This window comes from Nematostella vectensis, chromosome 5 (assembly GCF_932526225.1).
Source record: "Nematostella vectensis chromosome 5, jaNemVect1.1, whole genome shotgun sequence".
Taxonomy (NCBI): Eukaryota; Metazoa; Cnidaria; class Anthozoa; order Actiniaria; family Edwardsiidae; genus Nematostella; species Nematostella vectensis.
Window position 1 is genome coordinate 3302649 of NC_064038.1, and position 20582 is coordinate 3323230.

Sequence of the window (20582 nt, forward strand, 5' to 3'; positions counted from 1 at the left end):
GAGAGCTCATGAAGTATTCGACTGCGCCGCTGATGCATCATCGCGGGCGCAAGCATACAGTCTCGTGTATCAAACCAGCAAGAAAAATGACTTGAAGAAGATTGTTACGTTTTGTGTGATGAGATTAAAGGATCGTCTTGTCAAAAATGAAGAGAGCTAACGAAATAATGGCTGGAGGGAGGGAGAAGAAGAAGGTTGGTGGATTTTGCTGCTAAAACGGTTTTGTTTTCGCGAAGACGTTTTCCACGTGGGAGAGATTGTGTTTGTTATTTTCTTACAGATCCACTAGCAAGTACTGTACTATTTGTGTGTATCCACAAAAATTATTGGTCCCATGTAGATAGTCTTGATCTCATTTGATATTTTGATATTTTTAATAAATTCAGACAAAGGACGATGGAAAGATGGAGTCCTTGTACCGACCGCTGACAAGTGAAGAACTCGGCGAGTTAAAAGAGACGGAACAGCTATTCCACTCAAGTCTGATACGACTTCAGGTACACCGTAATGATTCGAATAAACGCCCTTCTTTAAATAAGCGCCCCTAGCCTTATAAGCGCCTTCCTCCCCCATCCCTGGCCTTGAATTTTGGAATAGGCACTCCCCCCCCCCTCCTCCCTTGGAAAAGATTCTTCATTTTGTTAGCTCGCATTGATATTCTCTCATAACGTGTCTACTTATTAACCCTTCAACTGCTATATCCATATGAGCACAAATTTCTTTCATTCATCTTATTTCTCCTTCAAAACTTCGTGCAATTGTAATAGGTGGTCACTCACAAATTGAATTAAGGGCCCCCTCACCAATAAGTTCCCCTCTGAAATAAGCGCCCCTCCCCCAAAGACCCTAAAAACTTAATAAAATAGGCACTTAATCAGATTATTATGGCATATACATATATTGGTAATGCTCTGTTTGACCCCAGATAAAAGAACTCATTGAAGAAATTCAAATCAAAAAGAAAAATGAAGCTCTTGAGGATACACTCCATGCATTAAATGAAGTTCTTCTGGCGATACCAGATGGGAAAAAAGAGTATGAGGTACAGTGTAAAACATGTCTGATATATTAAATGGGGTTCTTCTGGCGATACCAGATGGAAAAAAAGAGTATGAGGTACAGTGTAAAACATGTCTGATATATTAAATGGGGTTCTTCTGGCGATACCAGATGGAAAAAAAGAGTATGAGGTACAGTGTAAAACATGTCTGATATATTAAATGGGGTTCTTCTGGCGATACCAGATGGGAAAAAAGAGTATGAGGTACAGTGTAAAACATGTCTGATATATTAAATGGGGTTCTTCTGGCGATACCAGATGGAAAAAAAGAGTATGAGGTACAGTGTAAAACATGTCTGATATATTAAATGGGGTTCTTCTGGCGATACCAGATGGAAAAAAAGAGTATGAGGTACAGTGTAAAACATGTCTGATATATTAAATGGGGTTCTTCTGGCGATACCAGATGGGAAAAAAGAGTATGAGGTACAGTGTAAAACATGTCTGATATATTAAATGGGGTTCTTCTGGCGATACCAGATGGGAAAAAAGAGTATGAGGTACAGTGTAAAACATGTCTGATATATTAAATGGGGTTCTTCTGGCGATACCAGATGGAAAAAAAGAGTATGAGGTACAGTGTAAAACATGTCTGATATATTAAATGGGGTTCTTCTGGCGATACCAGATGGAAAAAAAGAGTATGAGGTACAGTGTAAAACATGTCTGATATATTAAATGGGGTTCTTCTGGCGATACCAGATGGAAAAAAAGAGTATGAGGTACAGTGTAAAACATGTCTGATATATTAAATGGGGTTCTTCTGGCGATACCAGATGGGAAAAAAGAGTATGAGGTACAGTGTAAAACATGTCTGATATATTAAATGGGGTTCTTCTGGCGACACCAGATGGAAAAAAAGAGTATGAGGTACAGTGTAAAACATGTCTGATATATTAAATGGGGTTCTTCTGGCGATACCAGATGGAAAAAAAGAGTATGAGGTACAGTGTAAAACATGTCTGATATATTAAATGGGGTTCTTCTGGCGATACCAGATGGAAAAAAAGAGTATGAGGTACAGTGTAAAACATGTCTGATATATTAAATGGGGTTCTTCTGGCGATACCAGATGGGAAAAAAGAGTATGAGGTACAGTGTAAAACATGTCTGATATATTAAATGGGGTTCTTCTGGCGATACCAGATGGAAAAAAAGAGTATGAGGTACAGTGTAAAACATGTCTGATATATTAAATGGGGTTCTTCTGGCGATACCAGATGGAAAAAAAGAGTATGAGGTACAGTGTAAAACATGTCTGATATATTAAATGGGGTTCTTCTGGCGATACCAGATGGGAAAAAAGAGTATGAGGTACAGTGTAAAACATGTCTGATATATTAAATGGGGTTCTTCTGGCGATACCAGATGGAAAAAAAGAGTATGAGGTACAGTGTAAAACATGTCTGATATATTAAATGGGGTTCTTCTGGCGATACCAGATGGAAAAAAAGAGTATGAGGTACAGTGTAAAACATGTCTGATATATTAAATGGGGTTCTTCTGGCGATACCAGATGGAAAAAAAGAGTATGAGGTACAGTGTAAAACATGTCTGATATATTAAATGGGGTTCTTCTGGCGATACCAGATGGGAAAAAAGAGTATGAGGTACAGTGTAAAACATGTCTGATATATTAAATGGGGTTCTTCTGGCGACACCAGATGGAAAAAAAGAGTATGAGGTACAGTGTAAAACATGTCTGATATATTAAATGGGGTTCTTCTGGCGATACCAGATGGAAAAAAAGAGTATGAGGTACAGTGTAAAACATGTCTGATATATTAAATGGGGTTCTTCTGGCGATACCAGATGGAAAAAAAGAGTATGAGGTACAGTGTAAAACATGTCTGATATATTAAATGGGGTTCTTCTGGCGATACCAGATGGGAAAAAAGAGTATGAGGTACAGTGTAAAACATGTCTGATATATTAAATGGGGTTCTTCTGGCGATACCAGATGGAAAAAAAGAGTATGAGGTACAGTGTAAAACATGTCTGATATATTAAATGGGGTTCTTCTGGCGATACCAGATGGAAAAAAAGAGTATGAGGTACAGTACCGCTCTCGAACATGTGGACATATGTTCGCGAAATTGTTCGCGAAATTCGCGAACACCGTTCGCGAAATTCGCGAACACCGTTCGCGAAATTCGCGAACAACGTTCGCGAAATTCGCGAACACTGTTCGCGAAATTCGCGAACAACGTTCGCGAACAGCTGATGTTCGCGAACACAGTGTTCGCGAACAGACCGGGACAAACCGTTTGACAAACGGGAACTCGTACCTCGTAACCGAAGACTTACAGTACTGATACTCACTTAAAATACATACAGGAGTTCTGCAAGCGATTCAAATAAATTGTTCGTGTAAAAGTCAGCTGAGAGCTATGGTTATCGTTAAAATCAGAAACAACAAATTCAGTTATAGTCTGATATGCCTTAAGTTCAATTATTTGTAGACGATCAAGACAAGACACTTTCAAGTTTGAGAAATAAAGACGATAAAGATGGCGGATGAAAGCCAAAGCATGCGAAGGATTCAATCGTGGATTTACGAGGGCAGACACAGGCAAAAAAAATTTGTTAGTTTATTCTCAAAAGCTTGCCTCGAAGAGGGAAGGAATGCCGATCGCTTGATATGCTTCGAAGATTGTCGAATGTGACAACTGCTAGCGAATACTTTTGAACAGCGGGAAGCCATTTATTTAACGAATACTTGTATTACACACGGGATAATTAATTTGGGGAAGGAATGCCGATCGCTTGATATCCTTCGATGATTTTAGAATGTGTGAAAACTGCTAGCGAAGAATTTTGAAATTCTATTTAACAAATACTCGTAATAAACACGGGAGAAGGAATGCCGATCGCTTGATATCCTTCGATGATTTTCGAATGTGCGAAAACTGCTAGCGAAGAATTTTGAACCGCGGGAATCTATTTATTTGACAAAGCAAAGACTTGTACTAAACACGGGGGAATAAGTTTGAGGTGGGAATGCCGATCGCTTGATATTCTACAAAACCCGAAAAGAAGACATTTATAGTAGAGCATGTTGTCGCTGACTCATGTATTCGAACACAAACGGCTACTACTCACAGTTTTCACACATTCGAAAATCTTCGAAGAATATCAAGCGATCGGCATTCCTTCCTCAAACTAATTCTCCCGTGTCTAATACAAGTTTTTGTCAAATAAATGGCTTCCCAGTGTTCAAAAGGATTGGCTAGCAGTTTTCACACAATCGAAAATCTTCGAATAATATCAAGCGATCGGCATTCCCTCCTCAAACTAATTCTCCCGTGTTTAGTACAAGTCTTTGCTTTGTCAAATAATGGCTTCCCGCTGTTCAAAAGTCTTCGCTAGCGGTATTCACACATTCGAAAATCTTCGAAGAATATCAAGCGATCGGCATTCCTTTCTCAAACTAATTCTCATGTGTTTATTACATGTCTTTGTCAAATAAATGGCTTCCCGCTGTTATTAAGTCTTCGCTAGCAGTTTTCACACATTTCAAAAATCTTCGAATAATATCAAGCGATCGATCGGCGTTCCTTCCTCAAACTAATTCTCCTGTGTTTATTGCATGTCTTTGTCAAATAATGGCTTCCCGCTGTTATTAAGTCTACGCTAGCAGTTTTCTGACACATTTCGAAAATCTTCGAAGAAAATCAAGCGATCGGCATTCTCTCCTCAAACTAATTCTCCCGTGTTTAGTACAAGTCTTTGCTTTGTCAAATAAATGGCTTCCCGCTTTTCAAAGTATTCGCTAGCAGTTAACACACATTCGACAATCTTCGGAGAATATCAAGCGATCGGCATTCCCTCCTCAAACTAATTCTCCCGTGTTTAGTACAAGTCTTTGCTTTGTCAAATAAATGGCTTCCCGCTGTTTAAAAGTATTCGCTAGCAGTTAACACACATTCGAAAATCTTCAAGGAATATCAAGCGGTCGGCATTCATTCCCCAAACTTATATTCTGTCTAATACAAGTCTTTGTCAAATAAATGGCTTCTCGCTGTTCCAGCTGTTATTAAGCCCTGGATCACACGTTACCGTTCGTCAAACCGTTTATTTTGCATCTGTTCGCGAACAGCGTGTTCGCGAACAGTCTATATGTTCGCGAATTTCGCGAACGTTGTTCGCGAAAGTTTCGCGAACAGTGTCCCTATGTTCGTGAGCGGTACTGTACAGTGTAAAACATGTCTGATATATTAAATGGGGTTCTTCTGGCGATACCAGATGGAAAAAAAGAGTATGAGGTACAGTGTAAAACATGTCTGATATATTAAATGGGGTTCTTCTGGCGATACCAGATGGAAAAAAAGAGTATGAGGTACAGTGTAAAACATGTCTGATATATTAAATGGGGTTCTTCTGGCGATACCAGATGGAAAAAAAGAGTATGAGGTACAGTGTAAAACATGTCTGATATATTAAATGGGGTTCTTCTGGCGATACCAGATGGAAAAAAAGAGTATGAGGTACAGTGTAAAACATGTCTGATATATTAAATGGGGTTCTTCTGGCGATACCAGATGGAAAAAAAGAGTATGAGGTACAGTGTAAAACATGTCTGATATATTAAATGGGGTTCTTCTGGCGATACCAGATGGAAAAAAAGAGTATGAGGTACAGTGTAAAACATGTCTGATATATTAAATGGGGTTCTTCTGGCGATACCAGATGGAAAAAAAGAGCATGAGGTACAGTGTAAAACATGTCTGATATATTAAATGGGGTTCTTCTGGCGATACCAGATGGAAAAAAAGAGTATGAGGTACAGTGTAAAACATGTCTGATATATTAAATGGGGTTCTTCTGGCGATACCAGATGGAAAAAAAGAGTATGAGGTACAGTGTAAAACATGTCTGATATATTAAATGGGGTTCTTCTGGCGATACCAGATGGAAAAAAAGAGTATGAGGTACAGTGTAAAACATGTCTGATATATTAAATGGGGTTCTTCTGGCGATACCAGATGGAAAAAAAGAGTATGAGGTACAGTGTAAAACATGTCTGATATATTAAATGGGGTTCTTCTGGCGATACCAGATGGAAAAAAAGAGTATGAGGTACAGTGTAAAACATGTCTGATATATTAAATGGGGTTCTTCTGGCGATACCAGATGGAAAAAAAGAGTATGAGGTACAGTGTAAAACATGTCTGATATATTAAATGGGGTTCTTCTGGCGATACCAGATGGAAAAAAAGAGTATGAGGTACAGTGTAAAACATGTCTGATATATTAAATGGGGTTCTTCTGGCGATACCAGATGGAAAAAAAGAGTATGAGGTACAGTGTAAAACATGTCTGATATATTAAATGGGGTTCTTCTGGCGATACCAGATGGAAAAAAAGAGTATAAGGTACAGTGTAAAACATGTCTGATATATTATTTTCTCAGCCAAACCCAAATTGCTTTTGGTCATTTTATTTGAAAAATGGAGGCTTGTATTTTTCCTACTGTTATAAGCAACTAATAAAAAAGAAGAAACATATTTGCGAAAATCTGCAATGCACAATTCGGTTTGTTTCCTAAGTAGAGAAAGAGATTGTCTGTGAGTGAGAAAAAAATATCCAAAAGTTTGAGAGTGTGAGCTAAGTAGGTAGCCAAAGGCATTTTTGTAGAATATTGTTATTGTACTAAAGCTTACTATATTCATATTAGTTGTATATTGTAATGGGCAATGCTTATTTCAAATTTTAATTCAGAGTACAGATCTTGCCATTATCACTTGCCTATTCTGTTTCTAGCTTTCAGACATGTCATGGCTGCCTCGCAAAGTTGTCTTCCCACTCCCCCCTACACCCTCTCCTGTTAAGGGGAAATTTAAATTCTTGAAACCCTCAGCTGTGAATATCGTAGGGAGCTATCAACTGAAGACAGCAATAAAGCCTTCCTTTAATGTGGATGTTTCCATCAATATGCCAAAGGTATAAAATTGTCACCAGGGATATACATCCATCAGGGACATATGGGCAACAGGGATATATGGCCAACAAGGGGTATATATGGCCACCAGGGATATACAGTAAGGCCATCAGGAATAAATGGTTATCAAGGATATATGGCCATTTCCATAGGGATGTATGGCCATATCTATTGGGAGATATTGCCATCTATAGGATAGAAGGCCAACAGGGATATAACCAACAGGGGCCATCAGGGATATAAGGCCAGATATATATGGCCACCAGGGATATATATGCCCATCACACATATATGTCCATGAGGGATATCGCCTTAAAGGATATTTTGCTACCAGGGATATATGGATATTCTGTAGGTAAATGGCCATCAACTCTCCATGATGCTGTCACTAAGTAGCTGTGAGACCCTGAGGACCCCTTGAAGACTATCTATGTTTGTATTTCAGGAATGCTTCCAAGACAAAGATTACCTAAACATGCGCTACTTACACAAGCGAGCTGCCTACCTCTGTGTGGTGGCTCACCATGTCATAAAAAGTAAACTATTTCAAACTGTACGATTTGTTAACACTGATGGAGATATCCTAAAGCCAGTGTTATCTCTAAAGCCAAAAGGTAATTCAGCTTGCACATTATATGACTTACTGTCTACCCTAACTTAATCACCTATGCCCAAGCTTCCATCTCTCTTCACATTAGTCATATTACTATTGACATCTCTCCAGGAAAGGCAGGTAAAAATTGCACAGTACGCATCCACCCTGTCATCTCTAATGAAGTCTTCAAGCTACAGCGACTAGCTCCCAACAAGAGCAATGTCAGGCTTAACTGGCTTTTTCCTGAGGCTTCCTCCAGTTCAGGTACCAAATTCTCCCAAATGCTAAGTATGGTTGTATAGTTCTTTTGCAAAAAAAGTATCATTGCTCATTCTCATTTCCTTATTCTGTTTATTTTTTCTTTTCAACTTAAACACAATATCGGGAAACCTGCATTTTACGATATGCCTTTGAGGAAAGAAAATGTATCGTAGAATAGATTGCAAAGACAACCTCGATTTTACAATATAACAGAAAATCCATTGAAAATATCCTTGTTGTGAGGTCTAGTTAATTATCAACTTTTACAAAATAATAAAACTGTAACTGTACTCTGTGAAAGACTGTTACTTTTTGTAAGACTGTAATCTGGTTTCACAAGACCTGTCAAGTCAAAAAAATCGATTAAATGTACTGTCTGTGTGTAGTGTCTTAAGTTTTTCTCTCTATATTGATAGACAGAATCAGTAATATGGTTGTATCAAGGTCATAACTTCGCTCAGTAGAACAGATTTGTATCGTAAAATCGAGAATATTGTTGTATCCAATATAGTAATTTTTTTAAATATAGTATATTTCTGCCTGGAGAAAAGAATGCCATCTTAAATTCCAGTATAGTAAAATCCAGGTTCTACTGTACTTCTTAGGGGCTCGCCTTTTCTTCTCTCCTCCCTTCCTGTTCCTCTCCCTTGAGCCGCTAGGCAGGCTACTTAGGGTTAGAAAAAGGCACTCTAATTCCTCCTCAGTTAGAATGAAAGATGGAATGAAGGATGGATTTTTTTCCGTTTGTGGAACACCGATAATACAAATCATACTGTATCTTTGCTTTAACACTAAATAACTGGAGTAAGGTTAATATAAGAATAGTTTGTTTGTTTGCTTTAAAGATATAGAGTCAGTGCTTCCCACCCCACATTACAACTCACTGATTCTACGCGACATGGTACTGGGAGGCCATCTTCGCTGCCTGTTTCAGTGTATGAATGACTGTCCTTCGGCTCGGGAAGCCATTATGCTGCTCTCTGTATGGCTGCGGCAGCGTGAACTGGATGAGGTACTTATTCCCTTTAGATTTTTTGACAGTTTTGCTTAAATTCCAAAAGTTACTAAAACAGCAACCATTATTCATATGTTATGTTTTGTTACAGGGCCAAGGTGGTTTCAGTCGATTTCTTGTGTCAATGGTAGTTGCACATCTTCACACAACAAGGAAAATTAATTCTTACATGAGTTCTTACCAGATTGTGAGGATATTTCTACAGTTTATCAGTAAGTAGCAGCCTATTAAGACTGTTGAAAATGGAATTACCAAAATTACAGCATTTTTCCCTTTTGAATAGGCTCTAGTGATTGGACAACTTGCACAGCAATAAAGAAAGATCAAAATTCTGATGAAAACAACTTGGTAAGAAGAAAAAAAAACAAAGAATTATCAGTGGCAACATTTGTGAATATTTGGGTTTCAATGACTATAAAATTATTGCCTTTAATATACAAGCCTGCGGGGTATTATTTTAAGGCCATTTAGTTGGTGTGTAAAAACAAAATAAATTGCAGACTGGAGACGTCTTTACCTCTATAAAATAATAAGTGCATTTGCTGTATATTGAGCTGGATTTGCTGTTTCTTTTAGCCCTCTCTTTCATGTCACCATGCAGCATTCGATGTGGTGTTTGTTGATCCATCTGGGTACCTAAATCTCTGTGCAAATGTCAGTAAGTCCACCTACTACAGAGTTCGCCATGAGGCAAAGCTTTCATTTCACCTATTGGATGACAGATTTGTGGATGGTTTTTATGCAATGTTTATGAAACCAGTCCCCTTTATGCAGAAATTCGACCAATGCTTCAGGTAAATATACAGTAATTTCCTTGATTTCTTGTTGTTATATCTGTTGACTTGTGAACCTTTAGTGCGCCAATAACCTGTCCAAATGCCATCTATAATCCTTTGCTAGGACCATTACCTTTTCAAGCGTGATCTGTAACTCGTTGCTGGGCCCAATACCTGTTCAACTGTGATCTGTAATCCTTTACTCGGCCTAATACCTATTCAACTTTAATCTTTAACTCTTTACTGATCCCATAACCTGTTCAACTGTGATCCATAACCCTTTTCTGGGCCCATGACCTGTCCAACTGTGATCTGTTCCCCTGCACTGGGCCCATAACCTGTTCAACTGGATCTGTAACTCTTTTCCGGTCCCATAACCTGTTCAACTAGATCTGTAATTCTTTACTGGGCCCATAACCTGTTCAACTGTGATATGTAACCCTGCGCTGTAACAATAAGCTGTTAAATTTTGAAAATGATTCCTTTACTGTTCAACTACAATCTTTAACCCTTTACTGGGGCCATAACCTGTTCAAGTTTAGCCTGCTCCTTATATGACCTTTGCAATCAACAATTATCTAGTTTGGCCAACATAGAATGCCTCAAAAATGTCACGGAGAGGGTGGAACTGCAGCCCAGTATTCTTAGCCATGCAGGGGACTGGGTCCCAGTAGCTGTATCATGGCTGGTAGAGCTGCTTCACAAAGGACTCGGAAAGAGGGCAGAAATGATATATGTCAAACCCTCAGCATGCAAAGAGGTAATGTATCCGTTTTACTTCAATTAAGCAGTATTGGGTATTCCTTCAAATATTTAGGATATGATTATTGATTTGAAAAATGGTTCAAAGATTTTGGACATGATTGGAATGACTTGCAAACTTAATAAAATGTTTTGTCTGGCCAGATTACCAATTTGAAAATTTAATGCCTTCCATGGAATTGTTACTTTGTAAAACGTTACAAGCTCTCTTTATTTCTCTTTCTAGTGGTCTGTGCGTGAGAATCCCCCCACCCTGCAACAGGACAGCGTGACCATTGGTTTGATACTCGATACTGATCACTCAGACAGTATCCTGGATTATGGTCCCCCTGGTGATAATACACTGGTGAGCTCTTCCCCCCCCCCTGGTGATAACACACAAGTGCATCACCTCCCCCTGGTGATAACACACAAGTGCATCACCTCCCCCCTGGTGATAACACACAAGTGCATCACCTCCCCCCCCCTGGTGATAACACACAAGTGCATCACCTCCCCCCCTGGTAATAACACACAAGTGCATCACCCCCCCTGGTGATAACACACAAGTGCATCACCTCCCCCCCCCCCACCTTCTTAGTGATGACCCCCTGTTGATCCCCTACCCTGATCAAATTGCACTGTTGAGTGACCCCTCCACTATTAATTAAACCCTAGTATTAATACATTGTTTACTCCCCTCCTAGTAATGAAACACCTTTGAGTAACTCTTGTCTAAGTGATAACACACTGTTATGTCTTAATTTTGGGGGGTATTCCTCCCTCCATGGCAATAACAGATTTGTCATCCCCTATTCCCCATTTCTTAGCACAAGACATACATCAGCTAATGGCAATAGACCACTTTATCACCCATTGGTGACTTGAACTTTTAATTTGCAATTTCTACTGTATCTAACACTATATTTTATTACTGTTTTTAGACCCTTTACCTATGTATTGCACAATAGTATTCCAAAATATATTCCAACCAACAAATTTAAATCTGTAGCAGTACTTTTTGTGACTCAGAAATAGCAAGATTTCAGACCTTTTTTTTCATTCAGGAAGCTGCTATATTCCGTGAGTTCTGGGGAAGTAAGTCAGAGCTGAGGAGGTTCAAGGATGGGTCGATTCTTGAAGCTGTTGTATGGCCGAGTAGCTCTGCTGGTGAAAGACGAACAGTGTGTGAACGTATTATCAAATACTTATTGAATAGGTGAGCACTGCATGTGAACTTACAAGCATTACGTCATACATGGCTAAATAAATCCTTGTGAACATACATATCAGCCACATCTGTCAAGGTCAAATTTGTGTCCAAATATGTTGGGTTTAGAATGCAGAGTATGTATTTTATTCTTAGAAAAACTGTGTAAACAAATCAATTATGTGTCAAAATATGTTCATGCACTGGTCGCTACATTCCAGTTCTAACGAAATCTGCTGCCACAACAAAATCAAAGAGACCAACTGATTTTGTGTCTGTAAAGTCATTGTCGCTCTCCTGTAATTCAGTCTGTTACTGCGAATGGAAACAAAAATAAACTAACCAACTAAGGTGTTAAACTTACTAACTTCAAAAAACGAAAATAAACTATGTAACAACTAAAGTGTTAAACCCACTATAACTTCTTACTTTGTCATGCAGACATGGTAAGGTTGAGCCAGAAATGGTCAGGTTTGTGTCCAGTCAGCTCGACTGCCTCCTGCAAAGGAACAATGGCACCTCCACTACCCCGTCTGAAAGCCAACAGGCTCCTACAAGCAGTAGTATACAAGGGACTGGGGAGGAGAGCATGAGTCTAGTGATCAAGGCCTATGACTCACTATGTAAGGACATTCGCGGTTTGGAGTTGCCCCTGGCGGTTCACAGCTTACAGGGGATCAGCCCGATTTTTCGTGGAGCTGAGGTAAAGAAAATACAGTAATAAAAAATGTAGCATAATCATAATTCATTGCCGCTTTGAAATTAAGCCTATGGTTGCATCATCTGTAAACCTTGGTGAAAAGAAGGGATGGCAACTAAACTAAAGCCTAATTGCACAATAGCACTAGCATGCTATTTATTTCCTTTTGATATTCCCATTTCAACTTACAGTATGTTTGACAGGTCCATCCACCAAACCCGTGCATCAGTAGTCCACAATCCAAGAACAGCCACCAAGACAAAGAAAACAACAGGAATATGGCATCCAGCGTGGCATTACCAACAGACTCTAAGGTCCCACCATGGTGCCCTGTCATGACAGGTATGTCAACTTGTGTTGCCATGGCAATAGGCGGCTTGCACTAGCTGATCATGTGACTTATTGGGTGGCATACTTGTGCATGCTTCGGCTTTAAATGGCAAAAAAACAGAAAGTTTCTTTGTCAGAAAGGGCTTATCTTCATTGAAAGATTTCATATTTTTGTTGCTTTCTGGCTTGTTGGGTGCTCCCATTTCTGTATTTATTTTTGGCTTAGAGGGTTACATAGAGTATCATGTTTATAATGTAAATGACCTTCTGAAATGCGCTCATGCAGTTTAAACACTAATAGAATAGTAACATAAATCATTTAGATTTCTGTGACGCCAACATCTTGACCTTTTCTGTAGTATGAGTAAGCCCTTTCTAAGCCTTTCAACGATACTACTACTGGCTTCCGCCCTTGCGACTCACACAGCAAATGGGACCATTCCAGTGTGTTTAATGGGGTGTATTCTACGGAACACTCAGTATTATTATTGCTGCACACTTAAGAAGTCGGAGCATGGGTTGCATACAGAGCTGCCCCTTCATATTGCACTACTAGCAGCATTCTGTTTATGTTTAGTTCTACTTCAGTTCGAGACAAGTGGGAAGTGGCCAGATGACCTGGCCGCCATCAAGCATGTGAAGGCCGCCTTCCACATCAGACTGGCGCAACAACTCAAGGAGAAACTAGGTCTTGTTGCAGCCACCTCGCCTACATGTGTGGATGTGGTAAAGGTATCAAGGAACTTCTCGTCCATCAACCTTTAGGTCACCAAAACCTTATCCAGTATTGTCTAACACTACCTATTGTGGTCGTATAAACTCCATCCAATAGCATCTTAGAGCACTCCATCTAAGGAGGCCTTACAGAGATACATGGGGTCTAAGAAAACTACATTCAGACAGCTTTAAGATGACCCAATACAATAGTATCTTAGAACACTCCATCCAAGGAGACTTACAAAACTACATGGATTCTAAGAAAACTACATTCAGAGAGCTTTAAGATAACCCAATACAATAATATTTTAGAACACTCCATCTAACAAGGTCTTACAAAACTACACGAGGTCTAATAAAACTACATTCAGAGAACTTTAAGATAACCCAATACAATAGTATCTTAGAACACTCCACCTAACAAGGTCTTACAAAACTACATTCAGAGAACTTTAAGATAACCCAATACAATAGTATCTTAGAACACTCCACCTAACAAGGTCTTACAAAAGGTCTATGTTAGAAAACATGTCCCAACCCGGTCATAGTAACCTTATACAATAAGAACTCTTAAGAAAGCCAAATAAATAATAACTTCATACTCTAGGATCTCGAATAAAACCTAATAAATTCTAAGAAAACTACATCCATTGAGAGCAGGCGATTTTCTGTAGGGATGTTTAGTTTAGCGCTAGCTGTGACCTCTTTACCTGTTTGCAGGACGGTTTTGTGTTCAGGGTCAAGATAGTCCACTACCGTGAGATGGTGCTACTGCAGGAGCCTGGGGATGAAATTGACTCGCACCTGCGGCAATCTCAAGCGGTTGCCATGGAGAAGGAGATTGTTTGGCTGCCAGCGCTCACAAGCACACTGCACGGGTAAGACAATGATTGAAAATGGGATGACAAGCCAGAAGGACGAACAGTCTGATACAAACAAAAAGGCACTTAGATAGAAAGGTGGATAAACAGACAAAGACAGCCAGAAACCAGCTTGACGGACAGTGAAACAGAAAGGCAGCGAGACAGACAGACGGTAAAACAGACGAAAAGACAGCTAGTCAAACATAATAGCTGCAAGACAAACCGACTAACGTAAAGTCAGAATGGCAGCCAGAAAGACAGAAAGATTGACCATATCTATCAGCCATTATATATTGCTCAATAAATGATGCTTGATAAAAATTGTCGTGTGTATCAGGGTTTTGCCGCCTGCATTTTTATTCTTTATCATTGCATTGCGAATTGCAGGAAAAATTGCTTCTTATAACATGACTGTTTGTGTGACTAAACCTAATGTTCTTTTTACAAGTATTCAACAGCAGTTCGTAGCGTACAGCGGTTGCGTTCGCTTGGCCATGCGCTGGGTGTGCAGTCAGCTATTGTTCCCTCACTTCCCCTCTGAGTGCGTCGAGCTATTGGTAGCGAGTCTATTCCTCTCACCGGCCCCGCTCACCCCTCCCCACTCTGCACTATGTGGGTTCATGCGCTTCCTCCACGTGCTGGCCACGTGCGACTGGAAGACGACCCCGATCATTGTCAACTTCAACAACGATCTTACAGGTACACAATAGACACCTCAGCATATTCCGATTATGTTGATTTATTATTTATGCTGTTGATGGCACTTGTATGAGATAATACAAGTGTTATTTTGGAAAGAACGAAAACAAACAAAATTTTATCTTTCTCCTTGGATCTTTCAATTTCGGGTTTGAACGTCTCACTAAGAGGATAAACATTAATAGAAATATTACTCTAAGGATTACTAAAAACTGCATAGAGTAAACCAAGAAGATTCTCCTCATTAGTTTAATTAAAAATTAGTTTCTATACTTGGATGATGTTGAAAATAATAGGTTTAACATTCCGTTGCACGCTCATGTTTTCTTATATTTTATCTGAATGCATCTGTAATCTTACTGTATTTTAACAATACGGTTGCATCAACGTTCAGGTGTTGAAAATGATTTGAGGGCACACAACTCAGATCTATAACTTGTTTTTTTTTTCTTAGCCGAGAATTATCAGGAAATCTCTTCCAAGTTCAGCAGCAACCGTGCACATTTGCCACCACTGTTCATATCGACGCCAAAAGACAGGTTCGACTCCAAGTGGACCCGTAACGCACCCAGCCGTATGGTCAGTATTATATCAGTGGATACACGCCTGTTTTAGTTAAAAAAACCTCACCAGCGCAAACGGGAATAGCAATTAGCCCATCTTTTTTATATCCGAACCATGGATCTCAAAACACAGCTGATCTTAAATAGGTTCATCCTTCCCATTGGCAACTTTCTTTCTCCGTCATTGGTAACCCTCCCTCCCATTGGCAACTCTCTTTCTCCCGGAATTGGCAACTGTCTTTCACCCGGTATTGGCAACTCTCTTTCTCCCGGTATTGGCAACTCTCTTTCTCCCGGTATTGGCAACTCTCTTTCTCCCGGTATTGGCAACTCTCTTTCTCCCGGTATTGGCAACTCTCTTTCTCCCGGTATTGGCAACTGTCTTTCACCCGGTATTGGCAACTCTCTTTCTCCTGGTATTGGCAACTCTTTATCCCTTTCTCCGTCATTGGCAAACCTCCCTCCCTTCCATTGGTAACTCTCTCTTTCTCCCTGTATTGGCAACTCTCTATCCCTTTCTCCTTCATTGGCAACCATCCCTCCCTCCCATTAGCAACTCTCTTTCACCCGGTATTGGCAACTCTCTCTTACTCGGTATTGGCAACTCTCTCTTACCCGGTATTGGCAACTCTCTTCTACCCGGTATTGGCAACTTTTTATCTCTTTCTCCGTCATTGGATACCCTCCCTCCCTTCCATTTGCAGCAGGTTGAAAACTTGTGATATATTTTTGTCAGATTCTCCAGCGGGTGCGCGTGTTGGCTCAAGAGTCGTACAATGTCATGAAAGAGACTCTTGAATCTACGGAACCTCCAGACCTTAAGGTGACAAGAACCCTTCTGTGCTCTTTTGATTGCTTCTAGATCGACGCGCGCTACCGTGGACACTTTAAAAAAGTCAGCTCGATACGATGCATCTTTGACTGAAAGGAATTTCAAAACTAAAAGGATAACCTTGTTTCGTTGAAGAATTTCTTTACCACGCTGGTTGGCTGAGTCGCACTACAATTGGAATCTAAAAAAATCAGAATGCATTTCAGTAGCAAACTAGATCCAACTCAATCACTATGAAATTTCATCTAGCATTTAAAGACATCTTAATTCTATTGCCAAGACAATATTTAGAAAAATGTTTATAATTAAAAAAAGGTCCGCAATTCTTTCAGTAAGAAGAAGGAAGAAGTAGTAAATGTAATTTGCGATGTTTAATTGTTTAATCGGTAAATTTCGGGTAACAAAGTTCAAGTAAACGTCACTAAGGCGAAGTTCAAACGTCGTATTGTCCTTGAGCCGTAGTAATCAATTCAAAAGCATACGAATGAATCAATTCGATTGTTTCATCTCCATTTGCATTCATTTGCATTGAATATGGCTCATGGATGATACGACGTTTAGACATAGCCTAAGACTGAGGAATCCTTCGTTAAACTTTCAGCCGATATTCCGACCACCAATTGATGGGTATGACGTCATCATCACGCTGCACTCCCGTATGCTGCCACGCCGGGACGAGGCTGTCGATGTTGACAAGCCACTGAAGAAGAAAGCCCACAGTGCTCGTAATAAAGCTGATGAACTCCCTGTGGTGGACTTTGACCCCGCTGAATGTTACCTCAGAGAGTTGCGGGTGAGAGCGAGTTACTCTAGATATACCTATTTATTCCAACGTTAAAGAAAGCAAATTTTACGCTCCTGCACAAAACAGTCATAAAAAGCATTTCAATCGAGTTACTAAGAAATTTCTATCAAAATATCGTCGTTACAGCAAAATTCGTTGTTGCGCGACCTCGGTGAATATCCGAAATCCTTGTCTCGTTTGGTAATAGCCACGTAGTCAGACACAAGCTTTGGGGTGGTTTGTCTGGTTTTGATTGTTTGGTTTGATTGACTACGCGCTATTCCCAAACGAAGAAAAAATTTTTTTGATTCCGTGAGGTCGCGATACCAATTCGGCAAAATTAAGATATTTAAAGTTCGGCAAATGTCAACTTTTGACAAGAGCTCCGTGTAAGCTAACATAATTTTACTAGTTTACCTATGACTGTTTTAAAGCAGCTAAAAAAAATCCGTGTTCCATACATACTACTTGCTAAACAACCGGACTCGACTATTAAAGCCGTGACATTGCTTTGAAATTCAGATAAACACTGTAAACGGTCGATGCAAACACCAAGAACATACGAAAATGAGAAGGCGCGAGTGGGAAGTGAACCCAGACCTCCATGTCCCAATGCCTGACATGTTAACCACTACACAATACTTTCCAACCTAACCCATCTTCACATCTTTTCTGCAAACGGCTGTAGATTAAAAACTTCGAGATGCATTACATGTTTCTCACGTAAAACTGAGGTTTTCTCGACAATTTTTTTAATGTCATCCTTTGCATTTCCAGGAAGCTTTTTCAGACATTGCGTTGTTTTTTCACGACCCACATGGTGGAGATATGATCGCCGTTTTATGGAGGCCGAACGCTTTATCGCCGGCTCTATTCAAGGTAAAATACACTTTAGTACATGCAAGTCTCTGCCCCCCCCCATCCCCCCAGCTCCAACAAGGACGTTCCTAATGCGTATTTACATGACTTATAATCATAAGCTTTTTATAAATACTATAGTTTATTTAATTTTTAAATTTTAGTGCAGTTTATCTCGAATCTTGTGGCGCAAAAATTTTAGACGAGCTTCTTCGTCACTTGCTCCTCGACCCAGTGCATCTCGCATTAAACGCACCAAAGAAGTCCCAAAGCTTGACGGTCAAACGTCCCTGCCTCTATAACACATTATTAAAATTAGCATTCTATTTGTGAAAGTTTTGAAAAGCAAATAGCTTACCAGAGGTAAGAGGGACTCACTTCGCTCCAACTTCTAGGCTTCCAAATCGAGAAATAACAACAGCACAAGTTCAGTTAAGACTTATACTTTTATTTTAAACTGTTGTTTGGAACTATGAAGTGATTTAAGCAATTTAGCAAGTTTATCGATGACGCTTATACGAGTACTTAAAATGAACTTGGGCCGCCTGTGTGTGAACCCGATACAAGCTTCATCTTGACTTCATTGTAGCCATTGCTGTTATCGTACGTCACGAGTGCGTAAATCTACTATGAATTCATTTCGCAGGTGCTTCACGCAGAGTACAAGGCTCCTGTCAAGGAATCCTTGACCAGTTCAAAGGTAAGAAGCAAAAGCAGATATTTGCAAATATTGGAAAGACGGCCGTAATCAATGTCTGAACAGTCAGAAACTTTTTTCGACCATTACAGAAAAAAATACAGTACAGTTATATTACAAAAGTAGATCGTGAATACACAGAGCACAGATACTTTGATACTGAAAATATTAAAAACAAGAAAAACGCGAAGAAACATTCAAAGTGCTTTATTCTTGTTGTATTTCAGAAGCGGACCGCGCCTGCGCCGACAGTCGAACCCAACATTCCCGCCATCTTGGAGGACTTCAAGATTATTGGAGAAGGACTGGTGAAGAGTGTTCAATCATTAAAGAAAAACACTGATCAGTATATGAACACACCATGAAGAAATGAATGGAGAACATTGATATTCAGACGTAGCAGCACGGGCTATAAGAAAATTTTACTCCGAAATAATGTCTAATTATTGTTGAATAAATCACGTATTCCCACCTAAGCTGGTCCATGCGGAGCGCATTATCCAAGATGGCGGCCGGGTTATGCGAACTCCTTGTTTACAGGGTTTACGTGCCAGAAAAACTATGAAAGCCTACAGGTAGGCTAGGCCCGGTAGGATTTTGTTAGGGGAGTATTTGATCCCGTACCAAACAAGGATGCTCTGGCCCTCAGGCACGAAGAGCGATCTCTCCGATTTATCTGTATCTCTGGGGAATAGATTTTACTCGACCAAGTATTTTCAAAGGGTACCACTCATTTTAAAATAATTCACGCCAAGAAACGGCTAGTTGTATTCCATGTCTCGTGTACCCGATGGGTAACATGAGGATTGAAATATAAGATTGAATATCTTGGAATCTGAACTAGCCTACTAAACAAATCCTGCCAATCAAGTAAAGGCTAAACTATCACGTGATGGCCACACCTGCGTTAGGAGTGGAGGAGTTTCTAGGCCATTTCACTTGCTAAGAAAAATGATCGCCAGGAATGTAGACATCACAATCTGAATCTGAGAAGCGATTTTTATCTGCTTTTAAAGTTGCAAAATATGCAAAATATGTTATTAAACCCGGCTTAGAAAGTTTCGCTAATCTTTATACGTGCTGTTGTTTTTATGTTCGTTTCTATTTCTATGTCTTAGAAACGATATCAGAAGACTAAAGAAGAATTAGAGAATTGGGATCTAGAATTATAAGCACGATCATGAATCAAGGACATTTCAATTTGCACGAAAAAGGACTCGTTTTTATAAAACCGCAAAAACTGTTTATTTTTTATCAAGAGTAGGAGATCAATCAATGGGAACATAATCTATGAACTTCTGAGACTTTTCTGTAAGCAAAGATCAAGATAAACATAATACATATTGACATAAGACATATTGTCGCCTTTTACTTGCTCGCTCTAGCTTCCTGTTTACTGTAAGCTAATGAGGTAATAACAGCTTCGATTAGGAGGAAGATTAGTGTCTTGTCCTCGTCACGGTTTGACATTGCAGCGCCACAAATATTAACCCAGGAAATAGCAGTGAAAATCTTGCACGAATTTGGACCAAGAGGCGGTGGTTAACAATTGACCCAGGGCCGGCGAAGGTTTAACCCAGGCGTTGCGTAAACACAGGATCAGAGGGACGCGCCCGGCAGCTATCTGGCCATATCGCTTCGGAAGCTATACAAGGCAAAGGAAATTACCTTGAGTCTGGGTAAGCAGTAATGACTAAAAAAAATAATAATAAACCATCAAACTATACTTAGTTTTTTTTTATATATATATATTTTAAGAAAATGACCGAAAGGGTGTGCACCATACCAACCCCCACCCCCTTACCCGCACCTTAAGAGGATACCAAATTCCGACAGAAATTGCTTTTATGAATTACTCTTTTCGTTGTTGATTTAATTGCGAGGTCGAAAGATAAAGACAAGGAAATGGTAAAAAGTCGTTAAAAATATCGGCTTACCTT

The 20582-nt window shown here is 39.7% G+C and overlaps 1 protein-coding gene across 2 annotated transcripts; it reads left to right on the forward strand.

Annotated features, from left to right (window-relative positions):
- The first annotated feature begins 16 nt into the window (after positions 1-16).
- LOC5512011 (nucleolar protein 6) lies at positions 17-19118 on the forward strand. 2 transcript variants are annotated; one of them, XM_048728295.1, is made up of 24 exons: positions 17-194; positions 387-497; positions 926-1042; positions 6824-7003; positions 7447-7615; positions 7726-7860; positions 8703-8869; positions 8964-9084; positions 9156-9220; positions 9449-9666; positions 10231-10408; positions 10637-10756; positions 11457-11608; positions 12041-12302; positions 12503-12641; positions 13207-13361; positions 14067-14224; positions 14658-14908; positions 15363-15487; positions 16208-16294; positions 16905-17096; positions 17865-17966; positions 18592-18645; positions 18870-19118. In XM_048728295.1, the coding sequence occupies exons 1-24, from the start codon at positions 147-149 to the stop codon at positions 19005-19007; spliced, it is 3444 nt and encodes a 1147-aa protein (XP_048584252.1). In that variant the 5' UTR covers positions 17-146; the 3' UTR covers positions 19008-19118. The 2 variants fall into 2 exon arrangements, with proteins under 2 accessions (XP_048584252.1, XP_048584253.1); XM_048728296.1 differs by having other exon boundaries at positions 18-194; positions 926-2966.
- The last annotated feature ends 1464 nt before the right edge of the window (positions 19119-20582 follow it).